Genomic DNA, 16,815 nt, shown 5'->3' with positions numbered 1-16,815 from the left:
TGCAAGGGGAGAAAAGAAATTCAGCATAGAAAATAGTTAACTATAAATGCTGTTAAGTCATTTGGAAGTGGAACTTCCTTTTTTAAGCGTTTTATTAATATAAAATTTAGCTTATTTCCCAAGTCGATGTCTTTAGTTTAGATCTGATGCTTATACTGAGATGCTACAAATCATTTGAATTAATTAATAGCCTAATAATAATAAAAATAATAATAATAATGTCATTGCGTTATTATAAACGGTTGATAATATGAAAGCAAATCCAATTGTACACGTCTGAATATGTGTAGCCTTATCGAATATATTGAAGCTTTAGTCTAGTATGTTCTTGTTTATAACACGTTATGTATATCTCATAAATTCAGATCAAGACGATAAACCCGTGTAACTTGTCCAGTGCGTTCCGGATGATAATAATTATCGGCTGTTATGCTCTCATTATTTTCACTACCGATGAAGGATCCCTAAAGAAGATTGCAAAGGTCATCTGAAATACAAATAGGTTTAGATTGGACCGTTTTTAGGATAGTGGCTTTGTCAAACGTGGTCCTCACTCCATATCATCCGGGCATCGAGCTGGTGCTGGTGCTGGTGCATTATTGTCCAGTGTTCTGGAGGTTTTTCTGATTTCACTGTGTTTTATTATGAGGGAATGTAACTGCACACATGTTGTGATTATGACCATTTCGAGGAAGACTGGGAGAAAAGAAACCCGCAGAGAAAGACAGACAGAAATAAGAGGAGGATGTGGATGTGTGATCCGTGTTCAGCTGGGAGCCTCACGCAGACGGTAGCGTCTCTTCTCTTCTGCTTCTCGTGAATATGAGCTTTTATGTTTCTCTACACGTTTCTATTGCAATTAAAATTTCTTGAAAACGGACAGAAGTTCAGCTCGCATTATTAACGAATATCTAACCCAAGCGTTTGACTGAATTGCTTTGTAGTTTTGCTCATAAAGCTGTCATGAAACATGTTTCTGAGGAAAATGTTGGAAACAGAGCTGCTTCAATCTTTTCATGCGACGCTGCTTATATTTTACACCTGTAGTTATTATTAATGTTGCAGTTATCAATAGTTATCCAAACCGTGCCGAAATGCTGCTGCTTGTTCTTTAAAACGGTTTGACAGATAAATGAGCAACATTATTTAACAAATTAAATCTGGAAGCAAAGAGTTAGGCCCATGTTCAGTTTAATGGCTTTCATATATCTGCGTAACAATTTACAAATCTAGTGGTCAAATGTATATTATTTCATTAGCAAAATAAATAAGTAGGCTAATTGCCTAAATGAAATACGTAAATGAATACGATTCGATTTTTTTACCTTTGGTGTTTTTTATTTATTTATTTTGCTTCCATAACGTCCGATAAAGAGTTATTTATTATAGTCCCTGCATGCAACCACGATATTTTTTCTTAACGAAAAAAAAACTTTAGGGTTTATTCGATCTAAAGTGAAATTGTGTTTTATTGTAGTTGGTAATAATGCAGTGTAAACTTATAAATGCAAGTAAACGTGGGAACAATATTTACCTTAATTGTATTTGTTGATTTGTTTTCACGTTGTTTTATTTATTTATTTATTTACCGTTTCCTGCATCATTGGGCCTGCCACATGTGGATTAATCGCATTTAGGGTTCATATCTAAAAACGAAAATCTGCAGACTAGACCTACTATAACAATAACCGTAAAATATAAACCAAAACACTGCAAAGTCAACCAAACTCCGATCTGAAAGGAATCCGCCAAATAACAGGAGCTGTGGATCAACACTGACCTGTTTCTCTGATGCTCGAGCGCAAAAACGCAACCCACGCGCGCGCGACTGAAGCGGATCTGCACAACACTATTAAATACACAGCTAATTATGCGTATGGAAATTAAACAACAGTGTTATGCTAATTTAGCTGGTTTCAGCTGTGTCTTTGAGCACTTGAGACTAGCATTTTAACGAAATGAATCATCAAAGTAATTAATCTTCGCTTGGAGACATTTATAGCTACCTGTACTTAAACATATCTGTTAGGTGTTAAATGCTTTGCTCACGAAGCATTGAAAATTCAGGAGCATGCTACATTTGATTGTCAAATTCGATCAAACTTTTTTTTATGTCATAGAATTTTGTGTGTTGTTGTGACTTGTTTATTGGTATAAAATGTTCAGTAAATCGATGCTATAATAATAAAACATATAATCTCATGGCATGGTCATATGAAAACAAATTATGACTGAAATAACATGTTTGATCAGTTATGTTAATGATTCGTTTTAATGTGCAGTATTATCTCTTAACAAAATTAACAAAAAAAAGTATTATTAACTAACCAAAATTCAAAACCAAATCTCAAATAACACAATATGCGTATATTTTAAATTGTGTGTGGTCAGATTTGTGGTTCATCAGGATGTGTTCGAGCTCTCCTCACACGGCCTATGCGTCTCGGTCCATTCCCTAAATTTCTACATTAGCATTGCACAATAGAGTCACAGGTTGGTCTTGTTTCTTGAGATTATCAAGTCCGTCGGACCCGACCCTCGGATTACCAATCCGCGTCGCTCTTGGAGGGAGTGGTCCAATCAGAGAGCACCTTGGATAAATATTCATGAGTCCCTGATTCAAACCTTTGAGCGAGTTTGTCTGGATCCACAGCATCGTACCTAGACTTTTCACAGAGACAAACTACATTTTCTTATGAATGGAAAGTGAAAAAATCAGTTGCGCTTAAATTGGGCTCCATCCTTCACTCGGATCATAGAAGAAAACAAAAAGCAGGGAGGGAGAGAGAGAGAGAGCGAGAGACATGACCATGTCTACAATACCAGAGAGTCTTAACAGCCCAGTCTCAGGAAAGAGCGTGTTCATGGAATTTGGGCCACCAAGTCAGCAAATGTCGCCTTCATCTATGAGCCACGGACATTATTCAATGCACTGTTTACACTCGTCCGGACACCCGCAGCACGAGAGCGCGTACAGCCCGGCTCCGTCCTTCCCCAGATCTCTGCCTTATCCGTACGTCAACTCGGTCGGTAGCCATTCCTCCAGTCCGTACCTCAGCACCGTGCAGACTTACCCAAACAACTCGGCTCTGGCGCAGACGAGGCTGGAGGACCCAGGTAAGAAACACTGCGTGCATGTCTTTGGTCTTTGCTGGTCGGCGCGCTGCGAGAATGTTGGACTGGAGTAGCCCAGATGTGCTGTTAATAGGCTTGGTAATTATTTATTGCGTAATGCTATAAACAATGTATGCAATTAAGGCTAATTATACCTAAAGTGCCGCCTGTAAAACTTGTGCACAGTGATGTGAGCCGCGCTGCATGAACAGTCGGTGAGACAACTTCTTTTCTCTCTCCCTCCCAGCGCCGGAGTCAGAGAAAAACACCGTGGTGGAGGGAGGAGAGGTGCGTTTCAACGGGAAAGGCAAAAAGATCCGCAAACCCCGGACCATCTACTCCAGCCTCCAGCTGCAGGCTCTGAACAGGAGGTTCCAGCAGACTCAGTATCTGGCTCTGCCGGAGAGAGCCGAGCTCGCCGCGTCCCTGGGGCTCACGCAGACACAGGCATGTGCTCAGCCTTCCCGCGCTTTTTAGTAAAGGAATTCGATTTTCTGAACGAGTTGTGATTAATGCTTAAAATATGTTATCTATAGCTATCATCTTAGCGCGTTCTTTTTGAAATCTCTATCAAACACAGGCCTGTAATCAATGGTCGCATCTGTTTGGGTCAAATGTAAAAGTTCACGATTTTAAAAACAAGTATAATCATGGGTAAAACGGTTCGAGGTGTTGTCGCTCACTTGCGTTGCCTTGTCTTTATTTCTAGGTGAAGATCTGGTTTCAGAATAAACGCTCCAAGTTTAAGAAACTGATGAAGCAAGGCGGAGGAACAATAGATCCGAACGCTTTGGCAAACGGGCGCGGACTGTCCACCGGATCTCCATCCCTTGCGCCCGTCTGGAACTCAACAGCCAGCGTCAAAACATCCACACCGACCTCGTATATTCCCAGTTACACCTCGTGGTATCCCACAGCACACCAGGACACTATGCAGCAGCCGCAGCTCATGTGAACCAGCACTGCTGACACAACCCCGCCCCTCTCTCCACCGATGGCCCAGTTCAGGGGAGCCGACACAAGGCCGGTCTCTCTGCGGCCGGAGATCCGGAGACACTCTCTAAAGACACCTGCTGACACACCGGCCGGCGTGGACTGAACGAGGGTCGTTTGCTCCGGAGAGGAAGCAAGTCTCTTTTTGAATCGAAGGGAATGCCGGGAAAATGGGTCAAATCAAAGCTGCTACTCTCCCCCTTACCGTGACTTTTTTGTTCTGTAAAAAAAAAAAAAAAAAAAAAAAAATATTCCAGTTTCTTCAAATTTGTAAATTCCCGTGATGAAACTGGAATTACCGGTTGGTCCATCCACATCACAGTGCTGGTTAAAACGGGCTGTGAGAGCGACATGACATGAGCTCCGCTTCGAGCTCATACAACTGGGATAAATCACACCGTGAGCAAGTGTGAACGTCTCAAGATTTTCCCCATTTCAAAGGGAACATAGAAATTTTAAACAAAGTTATTTTGTACGTATGGCGTTTTGTGTTTATTTAAATATAACTTATTTATATTTGTTTTTTTTAAATCTGTTTGTTTGTTTTATTTAAAATAAATGTTCTTTAAATTATGATGTGAGGCTGCACTATAAAACAGATTTGAGCCCAGTTTGTGAAGCCGAGATGCAGATAAACGCGTCTCTCATCACCGTTAGATGGGAAGTGTTGACACCTCTAATGTACAGAAATAGTCGTTTTCGTTGTGTGCTGAATAATGTGTGCAAAAGGATCTAAACATGATTGTGTTGATTAAAATTCGTGTGTTTTTCCGTTTCAGATTGAAAAAAAGTTTTATAGCTTATCCGTCACATTAATTTATTGTTTATGTTTCATGGAGTCTTGTATAATGTGTAAACTCAAAACAGTAAAAATCTGCTTATGAAAGAAGTAACAAAATGTCATCGCAACGTTTATTGCTTTGCCAAATAAATGAATGAAACTCAGGTAACTGATGACAACTGAAAACAATGAACTGATGCAAAAATCAAACCTATTTTGTGAAATAAACAGGCCTATCTCAATATTGAGCCAACTTGTTTAAATATCCAAAGGATTTGTTGTCTACAGATAACGCGCTTTTCAAACATAATAATAATAATAATAAAAAACATTCTGATTATAAAAAAAAAAAAAAAATTGTCGTTTTTTAAATTAATTGTATTTGGACATTCGAGCCGGCACAGGTATTAAATTTGCGTAAATCGTCTTTTTTATTGCAGAATTTGGCCGTCTAGTGTTTTTTTATTTTTATGACACCTCTGGCTTTTCATTGCAATCTGAAGCACTGATTAATCTTGTGGTGGTTTCTGTAACACAGTAAATAAGGACACTTGTTTCTTTTCACTTTCGTTTAGCCGCTATGAGCTCTTTTCTGCTCTTGTGTGGTTGCTTTTGAAGGCCGTGTGTTAAGTGAATAATCGGACAGGTGCCGCTCATAGAGGCGCACCCGAAGAAAGACTGGGGCTGGGAGGTAAAGGATGACATGTTCAAAGGGTCTTTTGTTTGGGGTTGATGCTTTAAATGCGCATTTTAAGAAAATTCTGATGCACACAGATTCCGGGAAGCAACTATACGAATGATATTTCCTGTAATATCCAGTTGACTGTTTTTTATTCTTTCGTGGATATAGACATATTCGATTACACCCCTTTGCCTTGATATTGTAATTTGCTAGATTTTTTATTATTTTTTATTATTGAATAAATGAAGAATGATAGAGATGTCGGGTCAAAATTAGAATTGAACACATCAGCATTCTAAAATGTAAACAAAGAGAAAGTGAGGTATAAGAAATAATATGAATTAATCTGGCCTTGCATCTGCTGTTTGAGTGTTGAGTTCTTACCATTGCAGTGGATGCTGGGGGTGCAGCAATTATTGTGACGACTTTTGACACTCTTCATGTGTGGTCTTTAAAAATGTCCTGGTCAAAGCAGGAAATGACCCGCGCGCTCTGATCACGAGCTCAGAGATCCAGCAGTTCTCTCTGACGTCATTAACGCGACTCCAGACGTGTGTATATACATACATACATACATACATACATATATATATATATATATATATATATATATATATATATATATATATATATATATATACATATATATACATACGTTTGATAAAGACTGGAAACTAACCTGCAATAACTTGTGTCGCAGATATGACGAGTGTCATAAAAATATACATTTAAAATGTCTTTTTTTTTTTTTTTTCTAAAACTATTCCAAAGCACAACTCTTGGGAAGGAATAAACGAAGAAGCCGTGCTGTTCTGTCTCTTTCTCCGACATGCAGCTGTGGAGCAGAGAGGGTCAGCGTTATTTCACTCTATTCTCCTCTTGATTACGCGCAGGGCCCATCAAACCAGACATAATTACAGTCATTCCCTCCTTATTCTAATGCAGCTTCCCATCTACGGGATAATTATGAGCAATTTTTTTTCGCACGTGGAATCTTTTGTTAACAAAAGAGATAGCGCACTGAAAGAAAATTTGCTGTGCGATGGGGGAAAAAGAAAAGGAAAAAAAGGCGAGTGAAAGGTGCGCAGCGGTAGTTATAAATAAGGCTGGCAAATTGCTTGCAGGTGTATACCGAGAGATTGTCAATGGGAAGAGGGATCGAAATGAGCAAAAGCACAATGTCGGAGTGCTGAAATTATAGAACAAGGGCTGCTTTATTTTCCACTGGATTCTATAGGCTAGACAAACTATCTCGAAATTTCAGATAGCTTTGTAAATAATGCAGACCACGTTGTTCTGATTCAAAGAAGCAAATGGTATTCTACATTTAGTTTTCTCCACAAAACCGAATAAGATTTTCCAGCGAGCCTAAATAAACCAGTCAAAGCCATATTCGCTTAGTGACATCGTTTTTATTGTTACTTTTTGAAGAATGATATACGGCGATATTTATATAATGCTACATAGCACTATATCAAAATACTATTTTGCCCAGATGCAAAGCAAGCACTTCAAACCACTTTGTTTCACTTATTATGATACCTAATAATAGCTTAATAGCGTACGCAAAACCTAAAAAAAAAAAATATATAATAATAATAATAATAATAAAAATAATAATAATGTGTGTGTAGGCTAATATGAATGCGCATCCTTCTTACCTTAATCTGAAATAAACGCGAACACAAAGAGTGGCAGGCCGTCTTTAGTAGCTATAAGGTTCCTGTCAGTGTTGAGAGAAGCAGAAGAACAGGAGAAGAGCATCCAGCATCATGCCATAGCCTCGGCTCCTCCAGCATCATTGCATAGCCTCGGCTCCTCTAGCTGGGCTCAGAGCTGACACGCGCTCTCCGAGCAGGAATGAAAAATCCTGCTTTATTTTCCCTCTTTATAGCTGATGGGGAAGAAAAAATTGCTGATTATTAGCATAAATGTTTACTCCTCATTACGCTGATGACATTGTGCACTCGAGATCTTGGTAATCTTTGGGAAAATTATGAGTAATTTTTAAAAATTTAAAGCAGCAGTTACCATGCAATTCAGGCTAATTTTGCGTAGGCTCCAAACGGATATAATTATCGCGGAGTCAAGATGTTATGCTAAAAACTATGCATTGATATTACCATTTATTATGTACATACAACTTTGACAATGTTGATGCTTGAAATAGCTGGAAATTGTCTTGCACAAAAATTACAGACCATATTAGGACATCTAAAATTGCGAAGAATTATATAGTAATTGCAGGCTTTCAGATCGGGGAGCCAGAATGCTCAACTGGAGCAATTGTGGATAAAATTACAGATCAGAGTATAAATTAGGGATGGGGTATGGCATTTTTCAAGTTGTCTACAGGATTCCGGAAGTGTCTGAAACCACAGCATTGCTAATCTTTCAGAGAGAAAGACACGCAGAGCGTGCGCTTGCAGACAGGTCCAATACAGTTTTACATTCGTTTGCATTTGCAAGGTGTGACACTTGCCCACGTTGAACCACCTGAGTTGAGTTGAGAAACCTAATCAATGTTAACACCGACTCAGGCCATTTTGCCAGATACACCTAGACAGCAAAAATACAGGCTGCCAAAACAGCGCAAAGCCCTCGGTGCATGTGGTTAAGCGTCTGCTTGTTCTGGTGTGTAATATCAGTTAACATGATCTGGTTTGGTCGGAGGGCTCCTGCGCCACACTTGATGTGATATTTCATTGTTTTTGATCCCAAGAGCTCGTCTCAAGGGACGGACGGCGTGGGTGAACCGTTCTGCATTATCAGCGCGTTACTGAGGCCTTTACTGAGAGGATCCGAGCGCTATTGTCGTGTTTTTGGACGGGTCAAGTCTGGATCTCTGGATCTCTGCGGGGCACATTTCAATACAGGGTGACACCACAGCATCTTGTAATGTGGCAGGATACATCCTCATTACATGCGTCTGCTTTATAGCTTTTGGACCCTCAGATAAACAGATGCGTGTAACACGAAAAGCAACCCGTGTTACCATATTTACTTTAATTTTTCCAAAAAGAACAACGGGAATGTCCAAGTGTAGCCGGGGCGAGCATTTAACTTTATTTATTTGAGAAGCAATCTAGACACTTGTCATACATAATTAATAATAGCCATGCACTGTAATAAATGCGTTCATGGTTATGTTTTAATAATAACTGAAATAGCATCTTCGTTTACTTGATTTTTACGTGTTTATTATGAAGTATTTTTTCAGTAATTTAATTCAATATATATATATATATATATATATATATATATATATATATATATATATATATATATATATATATATATATATAATATTTAATATTTAGTCGGTTGTTTGTTTGTTTGGATTGACGCATTAATTGTGCATGCATCGTTTCAGCAAAAGCTTCAGCATGTCGCATTGCTCAGATTCACCAGAACGGAATTCTTGCCATTTTATTTTCTAGTTTCTAAACAAATAAACAAGTTTTCCTTTGTTTTATATCGTGGGAAATTACACGCCAGTCGAGTCTCTATTACAAAGGCCTTGTATTGTGCGTGGGGTAGTGGAAGTTGTGAGAAATGTTTCCATGTTGTTTAGCTCGGGGGGTTGTGCGCCGACTAACTTCATAAACCGTCTGGAGCGCAGAGCACTGACTCCAGAGAGTCTGAACCCAGCAGAGCGCTTCATGCCGAGGCGTGTTTGCGCGCTCACTCCCAGCCCGAGGCTCTGTAGCGGCTCCACGAGCCTGTGTCTATGCGATTTATGTCTTCAACAATGCAAGGGAAGTCAGACCAACTGCGTATGGTAAAAAAAAAAAAGTATATATATATATATATATATATATATATATATATATATATATATATATATATATATATATATATAGCGCCTACCATGCTTCCGCCACTTTTGCAACCCGAGAAAAGTTGCATAAACTCTCTCTACCAATTTATTACAGAGTAAGACACACCTGTCACGTTAGTCAACACAAGGTAAATTTGTGAGTTTTGTGTTAAACATTTACAAGACGTTGCATCGCATCTCCAGACAGATTTATGAAAGACTAGAGACTCAAAAGGCGCCGAAGCATAAAAAAAAAAAAGAAAAAAGGAAGGCGTGGACAGTTCTGCGAAAAAAAATTAATCTCATGGCAACAATGAACTAAAGAGAGAGAGAGAAAAAACATTCATACATTCGAAATCCCCAATGAATGGAAACATACAAACGCATTCACGTGAAAGGCTTTATTTAAATAAGTCTGAATCATTATAGTGGCAGAAATATTCATTCGATTTTCAAAATAAATAACCAAAAACAAAGTAGGCCTACTCCGGAGAAAATACCTTTTTAAATGTGATCATGACTTTAGGACAATCAGTAGCTTCCGAGTGTTTTTCATTAGTGTTTTGCACGTAAAACGTAAGACAGTGAGAATCCCAAACGAATGACAACATTATCAAACAGACGCGGTGGAACACATGCACAGAGACAGACTCCTGATTTACACCTTACACACTAACTATAAAACGAAAAATACAAAAATACAAATTATCAAAGACAGGCGCGTGAAACACATGTACGGTGGAGAGGGACAGTTCAGTTATTGTCAGAAGGCACCGAACAGCTTCAGGTTGTGCTACATGTGCTCCTACACCCTGCTGCAATATTCACTCCGTTAATGTCCGCATGAATTCTCTGGGATTTGGATAATAGTTGCTCAGTGGAAAACTGGTTTGAATCCACTTATGTATCAGCCATAAAACAAAATAAATAAATACAAAAATAATTGTATATGTTTGATTCTTTAGTTTCTGCTTGTTGACGACAATGCATGATAAGAAACAGTGTTACGCCCCAAACGCACTGGCAAAGATCAGCGTGGCGAAGGTGAAGAGGTCTCACCATTCATACTGCAAAACAGGCCTGCTAAAAGTCATCTGATGCGAGTTCACATCATGGATTCCCGGTTTGTGTGTCGAGTCAGAATATGGTCCCGGCGCTGACAGCTGTGTTGTGGTGATGTGGCGGCTGTAGATGGCTCGCAGAGTTCGTGGATGAGTACCAGGGGTAGTCTGTCAGAAATGAAGGCGCAGTCGTGTTCGGGGGACTGCTGCTGCTCATTCTCTGGCCGTGCGCGAAGTCCCAGACCGCGCCGAGGGGCGGCGAGAGCTGAGCTGGAGACCCGCTGGAGGACACGTGCTGCTCGGGAGGGATTTCACCGCTCTTCCACAACTTCTTGAACTTCGAACGACGATTCTGAAACCAGATCTTCACCTGAAAAAGCAAAAACATACCAACAACTCAATATCACAAGCAGGATTCTACACATAATGGAACAGCACTGCAGTTAGATAATCTGAATCATGTTTTACAAAATAATAATAATAATGATAATACTCCTGTGTATGAAAAAAAAAAAAAAAAATTATATATATATATATATATATATATATATATATATATATATATATATATATATATATATATATATATATATATATATATATATATATATATATATTAGTTTTGTTCACTATTTGCTATAAAGATAGGACATACAGAATATTAGTAGCAGCCTAGTAGTAGTAGTAGTAGTAGAAGTATTGAATCCCCATTTGGTTACATAAGAAATGAATGAGCATTTTATTGTATTAGACAGAATCCTAATGAAAGCCTATGTGTTGGCGGGGTTCTGAAGATGGAGTGTCTCCGTACCTGTGTCTGTGTGAGGCCCAGAGAAGCGGCCAGTTCGGCTCTCTCCGGCAGGGCCAGATACTGAGTCTTCTGAAACCTCCTCAGCAGGGCCGCCATCTGGAAACTCGAGTAGATAGTACGAGGTTTTCTGACTTTCTTTGGCTTTCCATTAACCATCCGAATTTCAGGTTCACTTTCCTCTTTTTCTGGGGGAGAAAACACACACACGTAGTTGTAAATACGCCTGAAAGAACCGAATCGTTTAATGCAAAACAATAAAAAAAAAAAAAAAAATCAGCTTTCAGATATTTTATACTGTTATTATTAATTACAATAGCGCGCGCAATTAACAGAATCGCATTAAAATAATGATTTATGCATTGCAAGAAACGTTGTTCTTTACTGTTTATGCAAACACAACATTAGCATTTTAAAATCAATGGTGACCACAAGTTAGAAGGCAAAGTGAGCAAGAGAGATATTTACCAGCATCCGCCGGAGCTGGAGAGGAGCAGGAGCCGAACGTGCCGTAGGAACCAAACGCGTTGCTGAAGCCCAGCTCATATGACTTGGTGTTGTACTGGACGCTGTTCATGCTGTTGTTCTGGTACTGGTAAGAGCTGATCTGGCCGTATGGAGAGCCTGCGCACTGCTGGTTATTGTTGTAGTAGCTGCTGTCGGTGGCGGTGGACACCGGAAGAGTCGGGGATTCCTTGGACTTATGCAGACTGTGGTAACTGCTGGAGGTAATCTGGTTTGAATGCATATCTGTACTAAGGCTGTCAAAAACTCCAGTCATGTTTCTCAAAGCGTAAAAATACTTCAATGCAAGTCCAACGAATGAGCGAACCCATAAAATCTCTGCAAAAGCACAAAACTAACGGTTTCTGAGTTGTGTTGCATTCCACTTTGGAGCGACGCAAAGCAGAACTGTGATTGTCAGCAGAGATGCGGGAGGACGGGCATTTATCGCGCGTCACGGGGGAGGATGAACTTGTGCGCGTGGAAGCAGCCAATGGATGCGGGATACACACTGCTCACACATGCATGCTCATGGAGAGATGGTTACAATACTCCGTGCTACATGAAAACACACTTTGTAGCTTTTTAAAATAATAATAATAATAATAATAATAATAATAATACTGACAAGCAGTTTTACACGCTTGACAAATCATGACTATAAATGATGGTTTCATTATTAAATAAAAATGTATTGTTTTATTTTTAAACGTTTATCCAACACGCACAGTTACGCATCAGGAGCTTTTACAAATGACAGGCTACATTTAACGCGCAAAACCAGGTTCAATGCTGTATGCCTGGAAAGCAAATGCAATAGAAGCGCACATTTTGCAATGTCTCTTCTTAAAAGCAATTAGGCTTCTGACTTCAGATCTGTTGAGGTCTTAACACTAAGAAACTCTTTTCTGCATGGCTTGCTGCGACACCTGTCGGTGAAAAGACCACATCTTTCTGTGTTTTACTGCTGAGTTAAACCTCGTTCGAGACGTAAAGTTTCTCACCATTTTACTCAAATGCTTTTGACATTGATTTGAGAGTATCTGGCTAAATAAAGTATCCAGCGGAAGTAGAATAGGCTAGTATATCGATGGTGAAATAAAGGCAGTCCATTGTGTAGCCTTTTATTATTAAATACTTTATAAATCCTTCACAGGAAATTATATTATGGCAGCAACCACAATTCAATACATAGTCACAGACACAGAAATATCTACAACTAAACACAATTTGCATTTTCAGTTTCCAGTTTTAGTAAGGAGTACTGAAGTGAAGGTACAAGTAGTTTTATAAATTAACATAAAACATATTTGCATACTATACTTTGTGATGTAAATATGTAAAATATCACATATTTTATGAATAGGCACATATTGATTAGGTCAAATGGATGAACCTTGACAAAAGTCATTGTTATTCTGAAATTAATGATATTCTTTTTTTTAATATATGATTATTTAAATAATTATCATGTGTAGGCTACACCCCTGATTGTTTGTTTATTTATTTCCTTATTATTGAACATGTAGGTATTTTCATTCTTAGAATTATGTTAGTTAAATGAAAATAAATAAATGAAAATAAATAGAATGAAGAAAATATTACATCTATATAATAAAAAAGGCTGTACCTGAAAAAAAAAAAAAAAAATTTAGGCCCATAGTATTCAATGGCTGACTGTAGTAGGTGATTTCATATAATAATGTAAATAGAAATTCATTACTTGTCTGAATTTCAGCATTACAATTGAATCATAAAATACTAGTAATAAAATGTTTTAGGGTCCTTGACCAATTAAAATTAAACGGATACTGTACTTGACTAAGTATACAGAAAAAAATATAGATCTCCTGGAAGATTTGTTTTGTTTGGATGATTCTAGAGACCTTCATTATTATGTATATATATATATATATATATATATATATATATAAATATATATATATATATATATCTATATATATGTATGTGTATATATTTCTTTGGGAGGGTTAAACAATTGTAGCCATGCTTCCTGGAACAGCCTCATGTGACCGGAAGGAAATGAATAACTTTTTTTTTTTTTCTTGAAATCCTTTATTTAGTGTTGTTTGCATGTCATTGAGAAATAAAACAAACATTTAGTTAGTCAAAAATACTTACAAAACGAAAATGACAACTATAAACTGTGGCATAGTTGCCGGTGGGCTTAAATGGGTCGACTGATTTGTGTGAGTGACCAAATAAAAAAGCTGAAAACGTTATTGTGTAAATCAGATAAAATAGAGATTTTATATGCAGGGATTGTCTAATGTGCCTTGCATGATGGTAAAATAAATTAATTAATTAATTTAAAAAATCAAGTAAAATTTAGGCTAGGTTACTTTACACAAGTAATTTATGTAGCACATTTCATACACACTGAATTGTTATTGATAGGGCTTTTCGTATGAAAAAGAACATACAAATAAAAAAAAAACAGAATTATAATAATATAATGACAAATGGAAAATCAAATAATGCATCCAATAATGACTGTAGAATAGTGAAAAAATGAGAATAGTGTCTTTGATACAAACCCAGATTTCATAATCTGGTCTGTTCTTAATTTCATAATCATCTTAGCTATACAATCGGACACAATATGCAGTCATACAGGCTAAATAACATACATTTAACCTTGTGTGTGTGTGTGTAAATATATATATATTAGTGCTGTCAATCGATTAAAAAAAATTAACTAATTAATCGCACAATTTTTAAAAATTAATCGCGATTAATCGTGATTAATCGCAATTAAAAGACTGAAACTTTTTGGATATGTAAATGTAAAATGTAAATAATTAATGTAAACTCAAGACATTTAAATTTAAATTAAAAATATTTAAATTCAAAATATGATTGTTTATTGGAATTTTTGTTTAACTTGTAACACAGATTTTCTCATGTAAACAACATACCTGCAATAAACCATCAATATCCTCCAAATTAACTGTTGGCTTGAAAGCCATATTTATTACAGAAATAAAAACACAGGCATGTAAGTACCATTTGAATTTCAAAACAATCAATGCCAATGAAAAACAAAAATGATTTCCATGTTAAATTCTAAGTGGACTGCAAAAAAATTCCAAAGTATAGTCATTGCCAGTGCTTTAAGTGGGCCAGTATGCACCAGTACTCAGTACCGCCACTTCCAAATATAGCTCTTGAGCGTACCGCCACCTCTCCGTGCGCCCAGAACGTGCTTGTAGCGTACCGGTACGCTCATTTGGCAGGGGTGGAGCCAGAGGATGTAAACATTCGGGGCTTAGCCCAAACCTAGGGGGCTGCAGGGGTGTACTCCGCAGGGGAGATCCACCCCCCCCCCCCCCCATTTATGTCAGCTAAATGCACTATTTTTCAGGCTGTTTGAGATAACAGAATGCCTAAAAATCTATACACTATCTGGGAAAATGATGGTTACTAAATATTCACCTACAACCTACAAACTATTTTGTATTTAATTGTTCTCCAGCTATATTTCTCAATTAATCTATCTTCTTATCCCACTAATGTGCCGAGAACAGTTGAAAAACATGCCCTGAAATAACTTAGCATTTGATACATTGGGATATATTGCTTTTGAATCTCTCTCTGGCCGGTGAGGTTTGCTGTTACGAGTTCCTTTTAAAAAAAATTGTTATGTCCATAATGTTAATTTCAGGCGGTTAGTCAGTGAGCTCGCTACGACGGCGGTGAAATAAAAAGCCCACCAGCCCCTAATGACAACGACGAAGAAGATGATTTATATTCTTCTTCGTTAGTTTTTATCAGCAGTTGCCAAACAAGCGAAGTGATGCGTGATGCTTTACCGTCCGCCACAACGCACAGTAATAGAGCTTTTGTTTCTTTTTTTTTTGCCGCTCCAGTCTGAGAGACTGAGAGGAAATGAAACAAAGTTGAAATTATTTTAAAAAAGCTAAAAGATTCGGGGCTTTTGACAAAACATTCGGGGCTTAAGCCCCATTAGCCACCCCCCCCCGCACCGCCCCTGTCATTTGGACATCTGTTTTAATAGAGGTTTTAATCTTTTACCTGCACCGCCGATTTTCAGAGCGCCCTTCACAATGCAAGCTTCCTAATTCATCCCACCCAGGGCAGAAACTACATTACCCATTCACCCTTAAGTTATACAAGTGAATAGCGCATGTGTTGCTTTTCCCGCTGTTAAGTGTCAACAACTCAACGTGGCCGGAGAAGGTGTGTGAAACTCGTTGTGAGTTATACTTAAGCAAAATCTTGAGTATTTATTGTCTGATAAACATTAAAAACTGTCTGCGGAGGTTGAGTCGTCCTGCAGCCCCCGCTGGCTGTTCATTGGCTGCAGCATCTTTTTTCTAAGTTCTAAAAAAATACCGTAGACGGCAAGGCACAAATTTAGATATTTATTTATCTAATTAATCTATAGCCTATGCACAAAGACAATATGATCTTTTTGTCCCCTTTTTGTTTTAAAGCTTGATGAAGAGAGAGAGCGCAAGTTGCTGCAGCTGAGGAGGACAGTGATGCACGCGTACAGGAGTGATTGACAGTTCGCGGCACTGTGTACAAAAAATACTCCGCTACACAATTATTTCGTTTAAGCTTATTAACGTTAGCGTTACAGAAAGGTCTGATTTACGCACTGTTACAGTCATTTTTTATTATTTTTTTTTAAACAATGACATTTGAGTTCATGATTTTAATGTTGCTGTTTCTTGTGGCAGACTAAATGAAGAGTAATGTTTCTTGTGGCAGACTGAAGAGTAATCCGGCAGAGTTTTATACTGAAACTTTCCGTCTAAAAGTCCTTCCTTGGTCTTATCCATATTTCTTTGCACGTTGAACACACATAGGCCACAACTGGAAATAAAAAAAACTGCAACCGCGTTAATTGCGTTATTTTATTTTAACGCGTTAAATATTTCAAATTAATCGAATGCGTTAACGCGCTAATTTTGACAGCACTAATATATATATATATATATATATATATATATATATATATATATATATATATATATATATATATATATATATATATATATATAT

General features: G+C 37.7%; 2 protein-coding genes across 2 annotated transcripts; one reads left to right on the top strand and one right to left on the bottom strand.

Annotated features, from left to right (window-relative positions):
• Window positions 1-2,118: 2,118 nt before the first annotated feature.
• Window positions 2,119-5,130, top strand: dlx1a (distal-less homeobox 1a). Its single transcript, XM_026218652.1, has 3 exons — window positions 2,119-3,117; window positions 3,362-3,561; window positions 3,824-5,130. The coding sequence occupies exons 1-3, from the start codon at window positions 2,805-2,807 to the stop codon at window positions 4,067-4,069; spliced, it is 759 nt and encodes a 252-aa protein (XP_026074437.1). The 5' UTR covers window positions 2,119-2,804; the 3' UTR covers window positions 4,070-5,130.
• A 4,646-nt stretch (window positions 5,131-9,776) lies between these two features.
• dlx2a (distal-less homeobox 2a) lies at window positions 9,777-12,194 on the bottom strand. The gene is made up of 3 exons (XM_026218651.1): window positions 11,728-12,194; window positions 11,263-11,447; window positions 9,777-10,821 (listed from the first exon to the last, which is right to left on the bottom strand). Exons 1-3 carry the CDS (start codon window positions 12,038-12,040, stop codon window positions 10,528-10,530), a joined length of 792 nt encoding a protein of 263 aa, XP_026074436.1. The 5' UTR covers window positions 12,041-12,194; the 3' UTR covers window positions 9,777-10,527.
• Between the last annotated feature and the right edge of the window lie 4,621 nt (window positions 12,195-16,815).

The sequence above is a fragment of the Carassius auratus genome, chromosome 34 (genome assembly GCF_003368295.1).
Source record: "Carassius auratus strain Wakin chromosome 34, ASM336829v1, whole genome shotgun sequence".
Taxonomy (NCBI): Eukaryota; Metazoa; Chordata; class Actinopteri; order Cypriniformes; family Cyprinidae; genus Carassius; species Carassius auratus.
The sequence above is the reverse complement of the archived record's forward strand: the minus strand, read 5'-3'. Positions and strand labels throughout refer to the sequence as shown.

Coding starts and splice junctions, on each gene's coding strand:
- dlx1a (XM_026218652.1), top strand. CDS start 2,805: ATGACCATGTCTACAATACCAGAGAGTCTTAACAGCCCAGTCTCAGGA. Junction 3,118..3,361: donor GACGAGGCTGGAGGACCCAG/GTAAGAAACACT, acceptor TCTCCCTCCCAG/CGCCGGAGTCAGAGAAAAAC. Junction 3,562..3,823: donor TGGGGCTCACGCAGACACAG/GCATGTGCTCAG, acceptor CTTTATTTCTAG/GTGAAGATCTGGTTTCAGAA.
- dlx2a (XM_026218651.1), bottom strand. CDS start 12,040: ATGACTGGAGTTTTTGACAGCCTTAGTACAGATATGCATTCAAACCAG. Junction 11,448..11,727: donor TCCAGCTCCGGCGGATGCTG/GTAAATATCTCT, acceptor TTTCTCCCCCAG/AAAAAGAGGAAAGTGAACCT. Junction 10,822..11,262: donor TGGGCCTCACACAGACACAG/GTACGGAGACAC, acceptor TTGCTTTTTCAG/GTGAAGATCTGGTTTCAGAA.